This window comes from Cyanistes caeruleus, unplaced genomic scaffold (assembly GCF_971803275.1).
Source record: "Cyanistes caeruleus unplaced genomic scaffold, bCyaCae1.hap1.1 HAP1_SCAFFOLD_81, whole genome shotgun sequence".
Classification (NCBI taxonomy): domain Eukaryota; kingdom Metazoa; phylum Chordata; class Aves; order Passeriformes; family Paridae; genus Cyanistes; species Cyanistes caeruleus.
The window spans coordinates 420,644-437,428 of NW_028255891.1; the positions used below are offsets into that span (position 1 = coordinate 420,644).

The following is a 16,785-nucleotide window of genomic DNA, read 5'->3' on the forward strand; positions in this document are numbered from 1 at the left end:
CCTGGGATGCCCCAGGGGATGCAGCACGGCCACTGCTGCGGGGGCAGCCCCAGCCCCTTTTTTGTGCTGTCCATGGGTGTGTGTCCACAGGACAGTGTGGGATGGGATGAGATGGGATGCAATGGGATGGGATGGGGCTAAGATGGCTGCAGGCACCAGCCCTGTGGCCCAGCTCTGCCACTCACCCTCCTCCAGCGGCTGCAACTGCTGCACCTCTTCGGTCTCTGGTGCTGGGGCAGCTCCAGGGCCTTCTTCCTCGACCTCCTCCTCTTCCTCCTCCACCCAGGCCAGTTTGGGCACTCTTGGGGGTCGCTGCTCCCTGTCTTCTTTCGGACTCTCCCATCCTTTCCATAGGAACAGCACCAGGGGATGGCATGGCATGCAATGGGATGGGGCCAAGCTGGCAACAGGCACTAGCCCTAAGGCCGAGCTCTGCAACTCACCCTCCTGTGGTGCCTGGAAGTCCTGCACCTCTTCAGACTCCTGTGCCAGGACAGCTCCAGAGCCTTCTTCTTCCTGCTCCTCAAGCCAGGCCAACTTGGGCACTCTTGGGGGTCGCTGCTCCATGGCAGTGACTGGATTTCTGGCTACTTGCAGGAGTGATGGCTCGGAAAAGCTCAGAGTCAGCAAGTCCTGCAGTCGTGCCTGGAAGGCACCTGCAGGACTCAAGTCCTGGCAAGATTGCAAGACAGCGAGTCCTGCACTTGGGTCTTGAGGGCTCCTGCCACAAGGACAGGAGGCTCCTCGACAGGGACTGTGGTCTGGTCTCAAGGGCAGAGACTGCAGGGATGGGCGACACGTCGGAAAAGCTCCGGGTCACCAAGTCCCACGGTCTGCCCTCAAGAGAACCTTAAGAAGGAAGCCTCGGGAAGGCCACAAGTCAGCAAGACCTGTGGTCTGGCCTCGAGGTCACCTGTAGGAATAGTGCTTCAGAAAAGCTCCAGGTCCGACACAAAGGAGTGCGCTGTGCGGGGGCTCCTCACAGCACCGCTCTGGCGCGTCCTGACCCGTCGCGTGCACTGAGCACTGTGGCGTGGCCCTGTCACCGCCAGCTCCTATGTCAGCACGTGTCACAAAGGGCCCTTTGACATCTGCTCCCGTTGCCACCATCCCACGGTGACCGTGCTGCAGCGTGTCACAAAGGGCCCTTGCACACCCTGCCCTCCGCCCTGGGGCTGCCCCCATCCCCCCACCAAGTGGCCCAGCTTGGAAGGAATCCCTTGCCCAAAGTGTCTAAGACAGCCTGACGGGATCTTTAGGAACAGCTTGTTAGAAATGAAATGGAGTCAAATTTATCAATAAGAATTTTATTGAAAACTTTGTAAAATTTACTCATGGAAATGTCTCAGTGTTGAGAGACAGGTGTCTGCTAGGGAGGGCAGGAGCCTCCCTTGGAATGAAAAATGTAGACCCCCTCCCTCCAAATTATGATAATCCTGAAATCAAGGGGCTCTCAGGCAGAGATCTGGGATAGGAATAACAGTTCTTTACTAGTATTTATAATTAGGCAAACAAACAACAATAACTACAGCGTTAGCAAGAAAACAGAACCAGGGACTCCGTGACAGCTTTCTGGGCTGAGACGGGAAAGGATGGAGGAGAGGCTTTGTTTCACAAACCCCCTCGGGTTGGCAGTCAGTGCTGGTGCTCCTGCAGGGCTCTGAGGAACACTCAGCTGGAACAGCAGGGATGAGCTGAGATCCCGGGCCAGTGGCTGAGGTGGATCAGCAGCTCCGTGGCGGTGGCTGGCACTGCCACACGTCCCGGCAGGACAGGGGGTGCGAGGCCACCAATGAAGAGGGAAGAAGGAGAAGAAGCAGCAGCTCCATCTGGGTGATGGCGAAATTCCCTTCTCCCCACCACAACAGCTCTGTACCCAAAGTGTTCTTCTCCGAAGCTGAAGAAGCCACCAAACTGTCCCCACCCTCCCCTTTTCCTGCCCCCTTCCCTCCCTGGGCCCAGCCAAACTCTTTGTTTTTCCTCAAGCAGCCACCAAGTACCCGCAGTTAAGTTTTCCCTGCAAGTCATGAGTAAAAATTCCACAGGCAAGCCAGAACTAAATAGAAAATAAAGGACACCTAACCCCCAACACCTGTAAGTTGTATCTTGAGAGTCAGCCAGGATCTTTGTTTGCCAGAACCACCTCTGAAGTTTAATCAAGGCATTAGTCATCAAAATTATTTTGAAAATTTAAAGATCAAAGTAGCCAAAATACTCAATGTAACTAATTGCTGGGTATGTTCTCAGCTCCGGTTGGGAGGAATGGGGTTCCCTCGGAGGGCTCACCCTGTGGGGTGGCCAAAACTCTGTCAATGGGCTCTGACTTGTAACGGATCCAGTGCAGGGACACTGACAGAAAACTGTGCTGTGGAACACAGGAATGCAATTATCAGTTTTACAGGATTGACTGAGATTTCCCTTCAGGAGAAACCAAGCTCTGTTCTAGTTGGAGGCCACAATGTGAAAGGATTTCTGTGCTTTACCATCACAAGCTTACTCATTCTTTTTCCTCACTCTCATTCACGTTAGGAACAATAATTCTGTTGTCCATGGAGCTGGCACCTTTTGAATTCCAGAATAATGTCCCCAAGGTCCTTTGCTGTTCAGCTTTACCGCGCTGTCTGTGGCTAACAAGGCTTGCTGGGGTCCTTTTCCCTTCGGCTGGAGAGGTGCCGGGTCCCAGTCCCTGAGGGACAGCCAGGCTCCTGTCTGGAATTGGTGTGGAAGTCCCTCAGGGTCACATCAGCCTTCACATGGAGCCCCGTGGATCTGAGCATTTTCCAAAGGGTCCGTTGGGGCAAACAGGGAGATTTGGTCTGGCAGGGTCTGTAAAACAATATCCCATCCCATCGACTTGTTCTGGCAGAGAACACTTGGCTGCAGGGACATATTCCCATTGTTCCTGCCCAGGTCTCAGGATTCCAACAGTGTTGTCTTTGCCCAGAGCTGTTCCTTCAGCTGGCTTGGGAGGGCCATTTGGCCTCTGGACCCACACTCTGGCTCCTTTATTAGGACTGCTGGGTCCATACCTTTTATCTCCACAAATGGAGGTGATTTGAGGTGGATGTCCTTTTTTTACAATTGTTTTTAAAGCTGCAATATTGATAACTGTATTACCCTGCATTGTGGTGGAAAACCAAATCTTGTTCACTATTGTTTAACAGACTTACTCCAATTTCTCCTTGATAATCTGCATCAATTCCTCCTCCCATGACATGAACCCTTTGCAAGGCCAAGCTCCAATGAGCAGTTATCAAACCAAAGTGTCCTGGAGGCATCTGAATTCTTATTCCTGTATTGTAAACTCTCATTTGCTTCTGATTTCTCCTAATGAATTCCAGTGCATGAGGGTCCAGCCCTGCAGCCTCTGGGGTGGCCCTGGCAGGGGCCATCACAGCCAGAACAATTTCCCAGGCAATCCAAGTCTCACTGTCCATGGCTGTGTTTGCAAATTGGGTGCAGCCGTGCACACCCAGGGGTTTCCATTTCCCAGTGGGCCCATTGTTAAGGGCATGGAGCCCATCTGGGAGATGGGTTCTCCACCGGGACAGGTTCCCATCTCCTCGTTTTATCAACTGCTCTTTTAAGAGCCTCTCCAGCTATGGAACCAATCCTGCAGCTTGTGGATAGTGTGGTACATGAAAAACCCAGCAGTTTTAATCTCTGTATTTTTCCCAGGAACAGACAAAGCATTCCACATCACAGCATCAGCAAACCATATAAAAACAGCCAACTTCACCCCTTCCTCCTTTATTCTGTGTATACAATTCACAAAGTTTACCATTGACATTTGGGCCTTTGCTAGTCCTTTTTTGTAGGGTATTTAGTGTTACAGTGAGCAACCAAAGCTCACAAATTAGTATTGTCAACATTATTTCACATTATCAATTTTTAATTTTGGATATAAATATATATTATTGATTATTATTATCATTTTTATAATTATTACTCTTATTATCATTATTATTACCATCATCATCATCATTGTTGTTTTTGTTGTTTCACTTGCACAAACAAACCTGAGCTCAAGACTAAAACCTGCTGTACCTTCACATGGGAGCATTCCAAAAACAATTGTTCCTTCTCTTGGTGCTGTTTCCAGTGTGCTGTTAACAAAATCCATCCTCATCTTCCCAAACCCACAAGTTCTTTTCCTTTTTCCACATGCAATTTTTGGCTGCATTCTAAGACTGATTTACTAAAATATGGATATGATCTAGTATTACTATCCAACTGAGACAGACAAAGACTCTTGAACTGGTTTAGGGTTAAAAAGTGTATGATTATTAGCAGCGCTGGGCCAATGTGTCAGATCACCTCGTAATACACACGGCCCCGAATACTGGTGAATACAGGCTTTTTATTTCCAGAAATATGGAACACAAATGCATATTCATAACCCCGTTGCCACCCACACTCTGCTTCCTATGCTAATTAGGAAAAAAGCAATTAAGCATGCGTAGTTTGTTCCTTGAAATGAGTTGGTGGTCCTTTTATGAGGAGGGGTGAGAGAAGGGAGGGAAGGGATATGGCTCTTCCTCCTTCTGACCTTTCTACCTTTTCAATGCAAAGTGACAAATGGACCCTTGGCTGGGCTCCTAGTTTCATGTCTTCCAGGAGTTTCTGATTTGCAATTCTCTTCTGTTCTTCAAGTTCCTTACCAGATTCATTGCTTCTCATTATAAGCCCAGCTGAACAAGCATAGAGTTGACAGACAATTAGTTATTAGCCAACGATTAACCTCTAATTTTAGCAAAGTTTCTCTAGCTCCCTTTAATTTTAGCAAGGCACATCTATTTATTTTGTTTAGATTTAGCAAGGCTTCTTTCTAATGAAGGCCTCAGCTTCTCTAAATTCTTAAATTCTTCAAAGTTTATGTCTCAGAGTTTTGACTGCTTTACGGATCCAATGGAACCTCCACAGCCCCTGGCACCCCCAGAGTTCTGGCTGAGATGAAAAGATGAATGGGGAAATAAAGAAACACCTTCTGAAGCTGGTGATAGAAACTAAGATGCCGGCTCTTGCCACTGGCTTGGGCAAGAAGAAGGGCCAGACCCAGTGGGGATACTCAATTATCTCCCTTTGAACTGATGTTTAGAATTCCTTATCCTGGTAATCCTCAGCCTTGAGAATTACCTGGGGGTAGGGATAAAGGATATCTATTGGAAACAATATGTAGCCTGGATAGTGTCTCTTGTAAAAGCTCTTTGACAAGAAGCTCAGCTAGCACAGAGCCTGCCTTTAGACTTTGCTGTTCACAACATCCAGCCAGGAGATTGAGTCCTAGTGAAGGAGTAGAGAGAAGCAGCAGCAGCAGCAGCAGCAAAGTAGTGTAGACCTGTGCAAGTGTTGCTGAGCACAGAAAGAGCCGTCAGGAGAGCTGAACACGGGTAGAGCCATCCCTCTCGAGTCAAGGTCTCTAAGGCCCCAGAAATTCAGACATCTCAGCTAGAGGAGAAGCTCGTCAGGCTGCCACTGATGCTCCACAAGAGGGGACTGGAGCAGTAGCCAGGCCATCAACATCAGGGGAAGCCCCGTGTGCCTCCCACAGCCTGGCTGCTGAAATAGTTTGTGTGGGCATCCCTTCTTGCAAATCTCCAGTCATTAGAGGCCAATCCTCACTGTCATTGTTTTCTTTATGTTAAAGCTCTTTCTGTGCCTTCACTCGCCTTTACAGGTCGTGTAAAGACAACATGAAAGTAAAAGTTAAGTTAGGAAATTAAATTACACCATTAAAATGTCTGCCTTAATAATCTTACCTTGATATTGTCAGCCACTTGAAGTTGAAACCAAAAGTAGAAAAGTAATTTTTAACCATAAGAGAAGAAGTAGCAAATCCTTTTACCTGAAAAATTGTGAAGTCTGTGGAAGGCCAGGAAGATCTGAAGACTGGCCGTGGCTGCCCAGCACAGTCAAACCTAAACAACGAGTTAAGTCCATAATAAACAAGATTTTGAGATGAAGAACGAAGTCTATGGTGGCTTCATTCTTCTGAAAAAAGCATTTATTGTCTAAATAGAACAAGAAGCACATACGTGGGAAAAAGCATTTCTGACCAGACTTTAGGTTCAGAGTGTTAGACCCCCAGCTTCCCTCCTTATAATTGTTTCAGATATCAAGGCAAATAGAATCAAATGTTTGTTAAGTTCACTACCAGCAGCTAAGCAAGGTGTTCCTTCCATAATTACCAAAAAGATTTTGAAGGCTATAAAGCAGAGGGGAAAGAGAAGGTTTTTTGGAGCCCTTATTTTTAAGCTGCCCCCAAAACAATTCCATAACCAGGACACGTGTTGTCCGTGATGATCAGTAGAAGTAGCAACACTGAAACAAAACTCAAATCCTTTGTAATAGGTTCTGGTCCAGATCCAACAAAACAGATTTAAATGGAACTGCAGGTAGAAGCTTCGTGTGAGAGCTTAGAAATGCAAACACTGTCAGCAGAAGAAGGGAGAGTGGGGCAAATTAAATGATAGCTAAAAGGTGGTGAAACAAATTACAAAAGCAATGGGAAAGTTAACTCATGTATCAGTCCAAACATGGAAAGAATGAGAATAAGATATGTTTTTGTGGTTATCTAGTAAACTGTGGGTTTAAGAAATGCTTTTCTTGTGCTGTAGCAACTCTAATCTTTTTAGCATGCATGATCCCTTGCTTAGTACAATTTCTTAAACGTGTGCTAAAAAGGATGCAGGTAGTAGCCATAGCTACTAATCCAGGAATAGCTACAAAAGGACAGAAATTGATGTCACTGCAAATAATTGCAAAACAAAAAAAAAAATCGAGGAATAGGAAATAAAGTCAATGATAACTAAAGTTTGTAAAGACAATTAGTAAGAAATTTTTTTTAAAAAGAGAGGTTGAGAGGAATGAGAGATTTGTCTTTAGAAACAAGCTGTGGGTCTGCTGGTAAATAAAACTAGCACTGAGAGATAAAAGAAACAATGGGAAGGATTCCTCTGATTGATGAATGGAAGAAAGATATTTGCCTTTACAAACAAACTGTAAGTTCGCTGATAAATGAAATTTGATATTGAAAGATGAAAGAAACAATGGGGGAAAACCATAAATTCCATAAGAATTAAAAATGAAGAAGGAGGGTTATACATTAGAGGGGAATCTTAGGTATCAGGCACTCCGGGGAGTCTGGACCTCTCAAGTACCTCAGCCAATGGGGAAAGAGACAGGGACGTGGCTGGGAAATTCGGATAAAAAGGAGGCTGTGTCCTCCAAAAATTTGAGAGACCCCAGGAGAATGGCCCATGGCCTCTCCCTTTATTCAAATCAAGTAAAAGGACTCCTCTGTCTCCTTTTTAGACATAAACCTCTGGTGTTTGTAGATGAATTTTCCTGACAAGGCCAACAACAGACTGGAATGGAAAAATCAGCATCAGAAACCTGTGAGATGGAAAACTTTTGGATGTTTGAGATAAAAAATGTGGACTAAAAATCTCTATGGCAAAGAACAACCTTTCTCACAAGGATTACTGTAGAAAAAGTGATGCAGGTTTTGGAATGACAGCCAGTGCCCTCAGCAAAGACAATTCCCTGTCCTGTGGGCTCCATAAACCACACGTGAACGTGGCACTCATCCTGATTAATCCCAAAGCACTTCTCTGCAAGAAGCACTAGAGAAGTGCATGGGGCAAGAGTTCTGCAAGTGCCAGGTTCTCGTGCAGCAGAAAAGTTGTAAAATCTGAAAGATTCTAGCAACCACAAAAAATCCATCATTTATGGCTTGTAAATATTTCAGTGAATCTCAGTTACTTCTGGGTAAAATCAAACACCAAGTAAGTTTCATAACAAAATCCCAGTTTGTCTGTTCCTGTTTGTGGCAGAGGATGAGGTTACAAGCTGGCCAGCTGAAGAAGCCAAGGAAAATCTCCACTTCCCTGTCATATTTTCCTACTGACACAGGAATGAAGACCAAGAATTTGGCTCAATGGAGGGGTAAAACCAGAGGATGGGTGAGGTTTTGCATCCTAAGACTTCCTTTGCTAGAGTACAAAGAGTTTAGCTGTGCGTGGATCTCCTTGCTAAACCTCTTTGTTTCCAAACTCCATTCCTCCATGGCAGAACTGAACAAGCTCCGTATGTCAGAGCTTCAAGTTCCAAGCTGTGTGCTGAGTTAATTGTAATGGATCCATTAGCAGTGCGTGGGGTTGCTGCCATGAGGAGCTCAGGTGGCTTCTTGAGATGAGAATCAATGTGCCGTTTGTCCCAGCTCCATGTGTCCTGGGACAGCCCTGGCTCCACGGGAGCACACGGAGTGTTCTGGTGCCATTTCTAAATGAAAATTGAACCTCCTCAAGAAGCCAGGCCAAAGTCACCAGACAGCAGTCACAAAAAGGAATTTAGGCACTTTGCTGGGTGTTGATCTAACAGCTACCACCTTCCCAAAGTCCAGGCTCCACTAAACAAGGCTCTTTCCTCTGTCAGCAGCCTTGCACTTGGTTGTGTTTGATACACGTACAGAAGAAGAAAAAGCCACTTGCACTGTGGAAACTTGAGCTGCAGCTGTGCAGTAAGTTGTGCTCAGTAGCTGACCAGCTGATTTAATTCTGAGTGGGTATTAGACAGAAGATACTACAATAAAATTTCACAGGACAGCTATCAAGTATCTAAAAGATACAGTATTCTGTTACTTTCTACCTCCAATATTGCCAGCACACAGCTTAAGGAAGAAAGGTATTTACCAACCAGCACAAAAGAAAAAAATAAAAATGAAAAAAGGATTTTTAAGGATATCACAGCAATGGCCACCAGGCATTTTCCAGTTTTGCAGGATATCAGTTCAAAGTCAATCTAAACAAGCCAGCATATGTCTAGCAAGAAAGAAATCACTGTTCATGTGTGTTCCTAAACCCAAGCTTTGCTATATCAAACATGGATGGTATCATTTTCCAGCTCTCAATAGATGTGTCATAATTTATATATAAACAAAATCTCGTGCATAAAAATATTTCATAGATTAGTAAAGTAGATAGATAGATAGATAGATAGATAGATAGATAGATAGATAGATAGATAGATAGATATAGAAAGAAAAATAGTTTGACATGGCAGATAGAGATATTTGAATGCACTTGCCTGTATAACTTTGTATAGAAAGGGATGGGGAAGTGAGAGGTTATTCTTTTCCACACATGGAAAACCCTCTTTTTTCCAGTAGAATCAGCTTCCTCCCTCAATGACCACCAGGCTCCCTGAAGACCCCACCAAGAAGGCCCTGTGATCCCCATGGCCTGTGCATGCAGCACTTCAAGAAAGCAATGCCTGTCTCTTAATATTACAGGGGTGTTCAAGAGATTTATTCCCAACCTTTGGTGACAAGGTGAACAAACTGAAGTCAGTTACTGTAAAAGGCCTGCACAAGCACCACCACAAAGCACAGCCAAAAGTAGCAGGTCCCACACGGTGTCCCACAGTCATGGCCCAAGCGGCCACAGATCCTCCTTCAACCCCGGCTGCATTGCAGTCCCACTGAGCACCAAGAAGAAAAGGGCCTTTGTGAGAGCAAGCAAACTTAACCCTCTGCCAGGACACAAATTCAGAGGGCAAAAAATTGAAAAACCCCACAGCATCAGCCACACTTCCCAATGAGAAGGGTTGGAACTCTCTGCCCCTCCACACTTCCCCAGCAGGTTTACAAAGGGAACTGGGATCTAAGCTGTGCCCTCCAAACCAAGAGAGCCAGCCTCCCTTCAGGGTGAGAAGTCATGGCCTCAGTTCCAGCCCCGGGTGCCTCCTGTGCCCCAGAGAATGGCTGTGGCTGTAAATGTGTGTTTGGCCGCAGCACAGGGCCAGGGTGAAGCTCGGCAGCCTCATCAGAGCCCACGGCCACGGCCCTTCCCTGCCGGGGCCCTCACCTGGCCCGGCCCGGCCCGGCCCGAGCAGCCCGGACTGGCCTCAAGCGATGGGCTCTGCCTGCCCGCTGTGCCCACAGGCCGGGCCCAAGGGCTCGCAAGAGGCTTCCTCCCAGCTCTGCAAAACCTCAGCCAAGAGTGTCCCCTTTGCTGTGCTGAGAAGAGGAAAAAACCCTCTCAATTTAACCCCGCTGCACACCTCATGGGGGATCCCTGCACACCTTAGCAGAGAGCCCAAATTAGCCCTGGGTGCCTCATGAGGTGCAGGCCCAGGTGATGCCACTGAAGGAAATGTGCCCTCACAACCCAGGGATGCTCAGCATGGGCTCCCCCAGCCCCTCGTGGCCCCACCACTGGTCATGGCAGCCCCTGCCTGGCTCCTGCCTGCCCACACTGTGGGCACACCCGGCTGCTCCTGGACATGGAGCTCAGCAGGGGCTGGTGCCATGAGGGCTTTGCTGGTGGTACCAGCCAGACACTGAGGTGAAAGCTCCATCTCTTTATTGGAACAAAAACCATGGGCCAAGCCCTGCTCTGGTGGACAGGGGCTGCCCAATTTCAGTCCTGGCCAGGGACCAGGGCCAGGAGGCTCAGGGGCAGAGGCTCTCACTTTGCAGGTGTGGGTCTTGGGACGCCCTCAAGACAGGGATGGAGCCGCAGCAGAGCAGAGGGAGACAGAGGTGAAGAGCGGGGATGACAGGTCAGCTTCTCGGTGATTAAAGTCTTTGGCTGCTCTTCTGAAGGTGCAGAGGTGCTCCTGTGGAGAGAGGAGGTGGCTGAGGCCCCCAGCTGCCGCTGGCACGCAGGGACCCTCCTGCACAGCAGGGCCCAGAGCGGCCAAGGCTCCCCAGCACGGCTGGAGCTGCTGGCACAGCTTGGCCCAGCTGGACAGCTGCCCCTCAAGGCCCCGGCGAGCAGGGGATGGCTCTGGGCAGGGTCCCTGGCCAGGAGTGGGCCCCAGAGCGCCTCTGCCTTTCAAGGGCAATCTCGTCCCCGCTCTTTCTCCTGCCCACCTTGCTTTGCCTCTGCCCGCTGCTCCTGGGGCTGCTCTTGGCCAGGCAGCCTCAGTGGCAGCCAGCACTGGCTGCAGCCCCAGCGGGCTCCCCAGGACAAGGCCCAGCATTTAAGAGGCCAATGAAAGCCCTGGGAAGCAGCAGAACTCTTGGCAGAGTTATTTGGGCAACTAAGGACTAGCCACAAGTGCACAGCAACGTCACTGGGAGTGCTTCCCGACTGCTTGAGGCCGAGATCAGCAAAACACTCACCCTTTTCTCTTCTAGCAATACCAGATTCCAGCATAGCACATCATCAGGAAAAGTGCTCCACCAGCCACAGTGGCCATTAACTTAGTCAAACCATGTGTTCCCTGGTAGAAAACTCTTCTCATGCTCTCCCAGATCTTCTGAGCATGTCTTGTGGTGCCGGCTGCATCTGTGGGAGCAATGGGCAGCGTGAGCCTGTGCGGTACTCCACTGCTGAGCTGGCAGCACGCTGGATACGGCCAGGACGTTCTCTGTTTCCCCCAGAGCTGGGGCCTGCAGGCACCTTGCCACCCCTTGGCACAAGACTGCTCAAGCCCTTGAGCTTGCATGGCACAATTTCTCTGTGCTATGCTGGTCTTGTCCAGGCAATACTTTGCAAAAACATGGATAAGGATCAGGAAAATGCCCAGGCTTTTGAAGCTGCTCCACGGCCCTCCATCCTCCAAACAGCCCCTACATCTGATCTACCCTGAGACCGGGAAATTGCAGGGGATCTCAGGGTGTGCATGGCCTGTGCTGCTGTTTGGGCTCCCTGTCAGCTGATGCTAAATGCCTTCCTGCAGAGGCTGGGGAGAAGCTGCAGCCAGGCCAGGCTGGGAAAAAGCCTTGCAGGCCAGGAAAGCAGCAGTGGAGCAGCAAGGCTGCCATGGATCCCTTCCCGCTGTGCTGGGCATGGCGTGTCCAGATGTGCAGAGAAAGCCCCCGGCTGCTGAGTCTCAGGAGAAGGCTGAGGGACATGGACCCACCACGGCATCTCTCCAGATCACTCAGGATTATGTCCAGATGTTTGAATTCCTCCATTGGTCTCCCAGAAGGAAAGGCTTTGACCTACCCTCATCATCTTCCTCATTATCAGGCTCAGTAACTGATATGGACTGGGAATCCAGATCATCTTCATCATCAAGTTCATCTGCAAAGAAAGGCAGGGCAGAACAGCTCCCGTGACACTGCTGAAAATTCTCCTTCAGGCTGGAGTGGCAGTGAGTGCACCTGGGTGACTGGTGCCCTCCAAGGCACTCCCTCATCTCTGCCTTGCACTCCGGAGCAGGAGCAGGGGGACCACGTGCCTGCAGTGGGCCCACACTGGGATGGAAAGAGCCCCTTGCATGGCAGTCAGGAGAGGAAGGACTCCCTGGAGCTGCCAGCAGCTCTGAACTGAGCCCCAGGCAGGGCCAGGGCTTGGCAGCAGCAGTGGGAGCAGCTCAGGCTCCCTGGGGCTGGCAAAGGAGCCACACAAGGCACAGCCCTGGGGCACAGCCCTGGGCCTGGCCCCTTCCCTCTCTGCTCCTCTCCGTGGCTGCACAGAGCACATGGAAGGAGAGACTGGCATTGCACACGGGAAGAAAATTGACAGCTAAATGCTCCTTCCTCCCACTGACAGCAATGCTGTGGGATCACTCAGGGCTCCAGAAGGGAGCAGGGCGACATTTCCAGAATCCATCAACCTTCAGACTCTTAAGGGAAATGGAACGTGAGAGTGCTCTTGCCACATTGACACTGATTATTCTGTGTGGAAAGGGACATAGAGAACTTGCCTCCAGCGTCTGGCAAGGTCTTCAAACCACCATTAACCAGCACTTTCAGATAATCCATGTCATGGTCCCAATCTAGAAGGCAGCACACATCAGAACCATTCCATGGTGTGCTGAGATCCCCTTCTGCCTTAGGGAACTGGGCACTGCAAGGGGTTTGGGTAAGGCTGTGGGAGCCAGATGTCAATGGACATGGCCAAAGCTGCAGAGGGGCCTGGGGAGCTCTGGGCTGGCTCTGGTTATTCTCAATACCCTTTCCATGCTCTGTGCAACATCCCTGAAGGGCAGGCACAGCCAAGCAGCAGAGATGGCAGCTCAAGCCTCAGCAGGGCTCAGGCCCAGAGGCACAGCAATTACCTCCTGTGACTGTGCCTGGCATGGCCTCCCTTCCTGCAGCAGAGGCTGCCCATGGGCCACTGCTTCCTCCGGGAAACGCCGCCTTCAGCAGAGCTTTTTGATCGTTCTCTGGAGAAAGGAAAAGGCACAGGTGGATCAGATGGAACTGAAAGTAAAAGGTCTTAAAATCTTAGAAAATCTGGGGACTTAGAAAGTTGGGTTTGGGAAGACGTGGGACAAGTAGGCCCTGGGAAATGTTAGGCCTTGTGCTTGCTAAAGATCATGTGAAACTGCACCTGTGGAATCAATATATGATAAATGACACAATTGTTAGATGTGATTAGATATAATTATTGTTTAAAGAACATGAGGAACAATGCTAGGAAGCTGGGGGGGGATCACGAGAAATCCATGCTTGGGCAAAAACAATGTATAAAATAGAACAATGTAAGTTTAATTGTTAATATCTAAGTTGTATAACGATAGAGTATAAAACATGTTCAGCTCAAAAGCAAGATGGGTCAGATTTGGGTCTGTGTACCCCTGACACCCAGAGCTGTTCAATGAAGCACCTTCATATAATCATTGTGTGATGATGTGTGTTCCTGAACACTAATTTCATCAGATTTTACTGGAATTTTGTGGATTTCTCTTGAATTTTGTGGACATTTGTGGACATTGTGTGGGATATTTCCAGAATTTGGTAGAGTTTTGAGAAGATTTAGGGAATTTTGTGGGATTTTTTTCTGGAATTTTGAGGGGCTTTTCAAAAATTTTTTGGGGTATTGAGGAGATTTATGGAATTTTGTGGGATTTTTTTGGAATTTTGAGGGGCTTTTCAAGAATTTTGTGGGATATTGAAGAGATTTTTTGGGATGTTTCTGCAAATTTGTGGGATTTTTGTAAGATTTTGAGTAGACTTGAAGAATTTTGAAGGATTTTTCTTAGATTTTGAGGGAATTGGTGGAGATTTTGTGGCATGTTTCTGGAATTTGGCAGGGTTTTGAGAAGATTTAGGGAATCTTGTGGGATTTTTCATGAATTTTGTGGACATTTTGTGGGATGTTGCTGGAATTTTGAAGGGTTTTGAGAAGATTTAGGGATATTTTTTTATTCCTCTGTAATTTTTGGGAATTTGCTGGAATGTTGTGGAATTTTATAAAATGTTTTAGAATTTTCTGGAATTTTGTGGGATTTTGAAAAGAGTTGAAGAATTTTGAGGTATTTTTCTTAGATTTTGTGTTAATTTGTAAAGATTTTGTGGGATGTTTCCTGACTTTCGTGAAGTTTTGAGAAAATGTAAAAAATTTTTGGGGATTTTTCTGGTATTGTGTGGGGCTTTTTTTGAATTTTGTGGAAATTTGTGGACACTTTGTGGAATGTTTGTGGAATTTTGTGGGATATTGAGAAGATTTAGGGAATTTTGTGGCATTTTCCTGGAATTTTGAGGATTTCTCTTGAGTTTTGTGGGATTTGGAAGAGACTTAAAGAATTTTGAGGAATTTTTCTTAGATTTTGTGGAAATTGGTAGAGATTTTGTGAGATGTTGCAGGAATTTGGTTGGGTTTTGAGAAGATTGAGGGAATTTTGTGGGATTTTTCTGGAATTTTGTGGAAATTTGTGAGATTTTGTTGGATGTTTCTGAAATTTTGTGGGATATTGAGGTGATTTATTGAATTTTTCTGGATTATATTGGAATTTTGTGGAATTTATCTGGAATTTTGTGGGATATTGAGGAGATTTTGTGGGATGTTTCTGGAATTTTATGGGATTTTTGTGTGATTTTTGTGGATTTTGAAGAGACTTGAAGAATTTTGAGGAATTTTTCTTAGATTTTGTGGGAATTGGAGATTTTGTTGGATGTTTCAGAAATTTGGTAGGGTTTTGAGAAGACTTTGGGAATTTTGTGGGATTTTTCTTGAATTTTGCAGAAATTTGTGGGATGTTTCTGGTATTTTGTGGGATATTTGTTGTCTTTTAAGCAAGGCAGACACCCTGGTTCCAGGAACAGCACGGTGGCCAGCATCTTTGGCCACTCGGTCCATTACCCACGACACCAATGTGATGGATGGCAGAATGGCGTTTATTGCTGGAGAATTTGACATTTTATAACCGAGGGTCACTATGTCAGTCCCATCTGCTTTCATCACAGCCAGGTGCTGTTGGCCAATTGCAGGGAGCATTACCATACTCTGTGGAGGAGGGGGGGGTTACTATCTTTCCGTTACATCCCGATATCTTCCGAGCTCTGGGCCTTAGCTTCCGCACAACATCCCACAAAATATCCACAAATGTCCACCAAATTCAAGAAAAATCCCACAAAATTCACTGAATCTCCTCAATATCCCACAAAGTTCTGGAAACATACCATAAAATTTAACAGAAATTCTACAAAATTCAAAAAACATCATACAAAATTCTGGAAAAGCCCCACAAAATTCCAGAAAAATCCAACAAAAATCCCTAAATCCCCTCAAAACCCAACCAAACTCCTGCAACATCTCACGAAATCTCCACCAATTCCCACAAAATCTAAGAAAAATCCCACAAAATTCTTCAAGTCTCCTCTAAATGCCACAAAATTCTAGAGAAACTCCACAAAATTCCAGGAAAATTCCACAAATTTCCAAGAAAATGTCACAATATTCCTTAAACCTTCTCAAAATTCTTTCAAATTCATGAAACATCCGACAAAATCTCCAATTCCCACAAAATCTAAGAAATATTCCGCAAAATTCTAGAGAAATTCCACAAAATTGCAGAAGAATCCCACAAAATTCCTTAAATCTCCGCAAAACATTACCAAATTCCAGAGACATCCCATAAAATGTCCACAAATGTCCACAAACTTCAAGAAAAATCCCACAAAATTCCATAAATCTACTCAATATCCAATAAAATTTCAGAAACATCCCACAAAATCTCCACAAACTTCCACAAAATTGCAGAAAAATTCCACAAAATTCAAGAAAAGCCCCACAGAATTCCAGAAAAATGCCACAAAATTCCCTAAATTTTTTCAAAACCCTTCCAAATTCCAGAAATGTCCAACGAAATCTCTAATTCTTATAAAATTCCAAAGAAATAAAAATAAACTTTTGAAAATCCTACAAAATTCCACAAAAATCTCACAAAATTCCCTAAATCTCCTAAAGACCCAACCAAATTCCCGCAACATCTCACAAAATATCCACAAATTTCCACAAAATCTAATAAAAATCCCTCAAAATTCTTCAAGTATCCTCCAAATATGAAAAAATTCGAGAGAAAATTCCTCAAAATTCTACAACAATCCCACAAAATTCCCTAAATCTTCTCAAAACCCAACAAATTCCAGAAACATCCCACAAAATATCCACAAATTTCCACAAAATTCAAGAAAAATGCCACAAAATTCTTGAAAAGCCCCACAAAATTCCCGAAAAATTGCCTCAAAATTCCCTAAATCTCCTCAATATCACACAAAATTCCAGAAACCTCCCACAAAATCAGTACAAATTTCCACAAAATTCAAGAAAAATCACACAAAATTCCCTAAATATCCTCAAAACCAGACCAAATTCTAGAATCCTCCCACAAAATCTCCATAAAATCTAAGCGAAGTCCCTCAAAAGTCATTAAAAGCCCCACAAAATTCCAAAAAAAATCCCACAAAATCTCCTAAATCTTCTCAAAACCCTACCAAATTTCAGAGACATCCCATAATATCTAAACCAAGTCCCACAAAATCTAAGAAATGTCCTTCAAAATTTTTCAAGTCTCCTCTAAATCCCACAAAATTCTTAAAAGCCC

The 16,785-nt window shown here is 46.1% G+C and overlaps 1 protein-coding gene and 1 long non-coding RNA gene across 2 annotated transcripts in view; both read right to left on the reverse strand.

Annotated features, from left to right (window-relative positions):
• The window catches only part of LOC147646709 (maestro heat-like repeat-containing protein family member 7), a 65,351-nt gene extending 64,262 nt beyond the window's left edge, over window positions 1-1,089 (reverse strand). Inside the window, exons 1-2 of the mRNA XM_086873034.1 lie at window positions 444-1,089; window positions 186-344 (exon numbers count right to left, since the gene is read on the reverse strand). Coding sequence (XP_086729160.1) covers window positions 186-344; window positions 444-567 — 283 coding nt within the window. The 5' untranslated portion in view covers window positions 568-1,089. The remainder of the gene's footprint in view (window positions 1-185; window positions 345-443) is intronic.
• A 9,277-nt stretch (window positions 1,090-10,366) lies between these two features.
• LOC111946004 (uncharacterized) lies at window positions 10,367-13,118 on the reverse strand. Its single transcript, XR_015281805.1, has 4 exons — window positions 13,015-13,118; window positions 11,958-12,035; window positions 11,129-11,294; window positions 10,367-10,620 (listed from the first exon to the last, which is right to left on the reverse strand). It is a non-coding gene; the product is annotated as an uncharacterized LOC111946004 (long non-coding RNA).
• Between the last annotated feature and the right edge of the window lie 3,667 nt (window positions 13,119-16,785).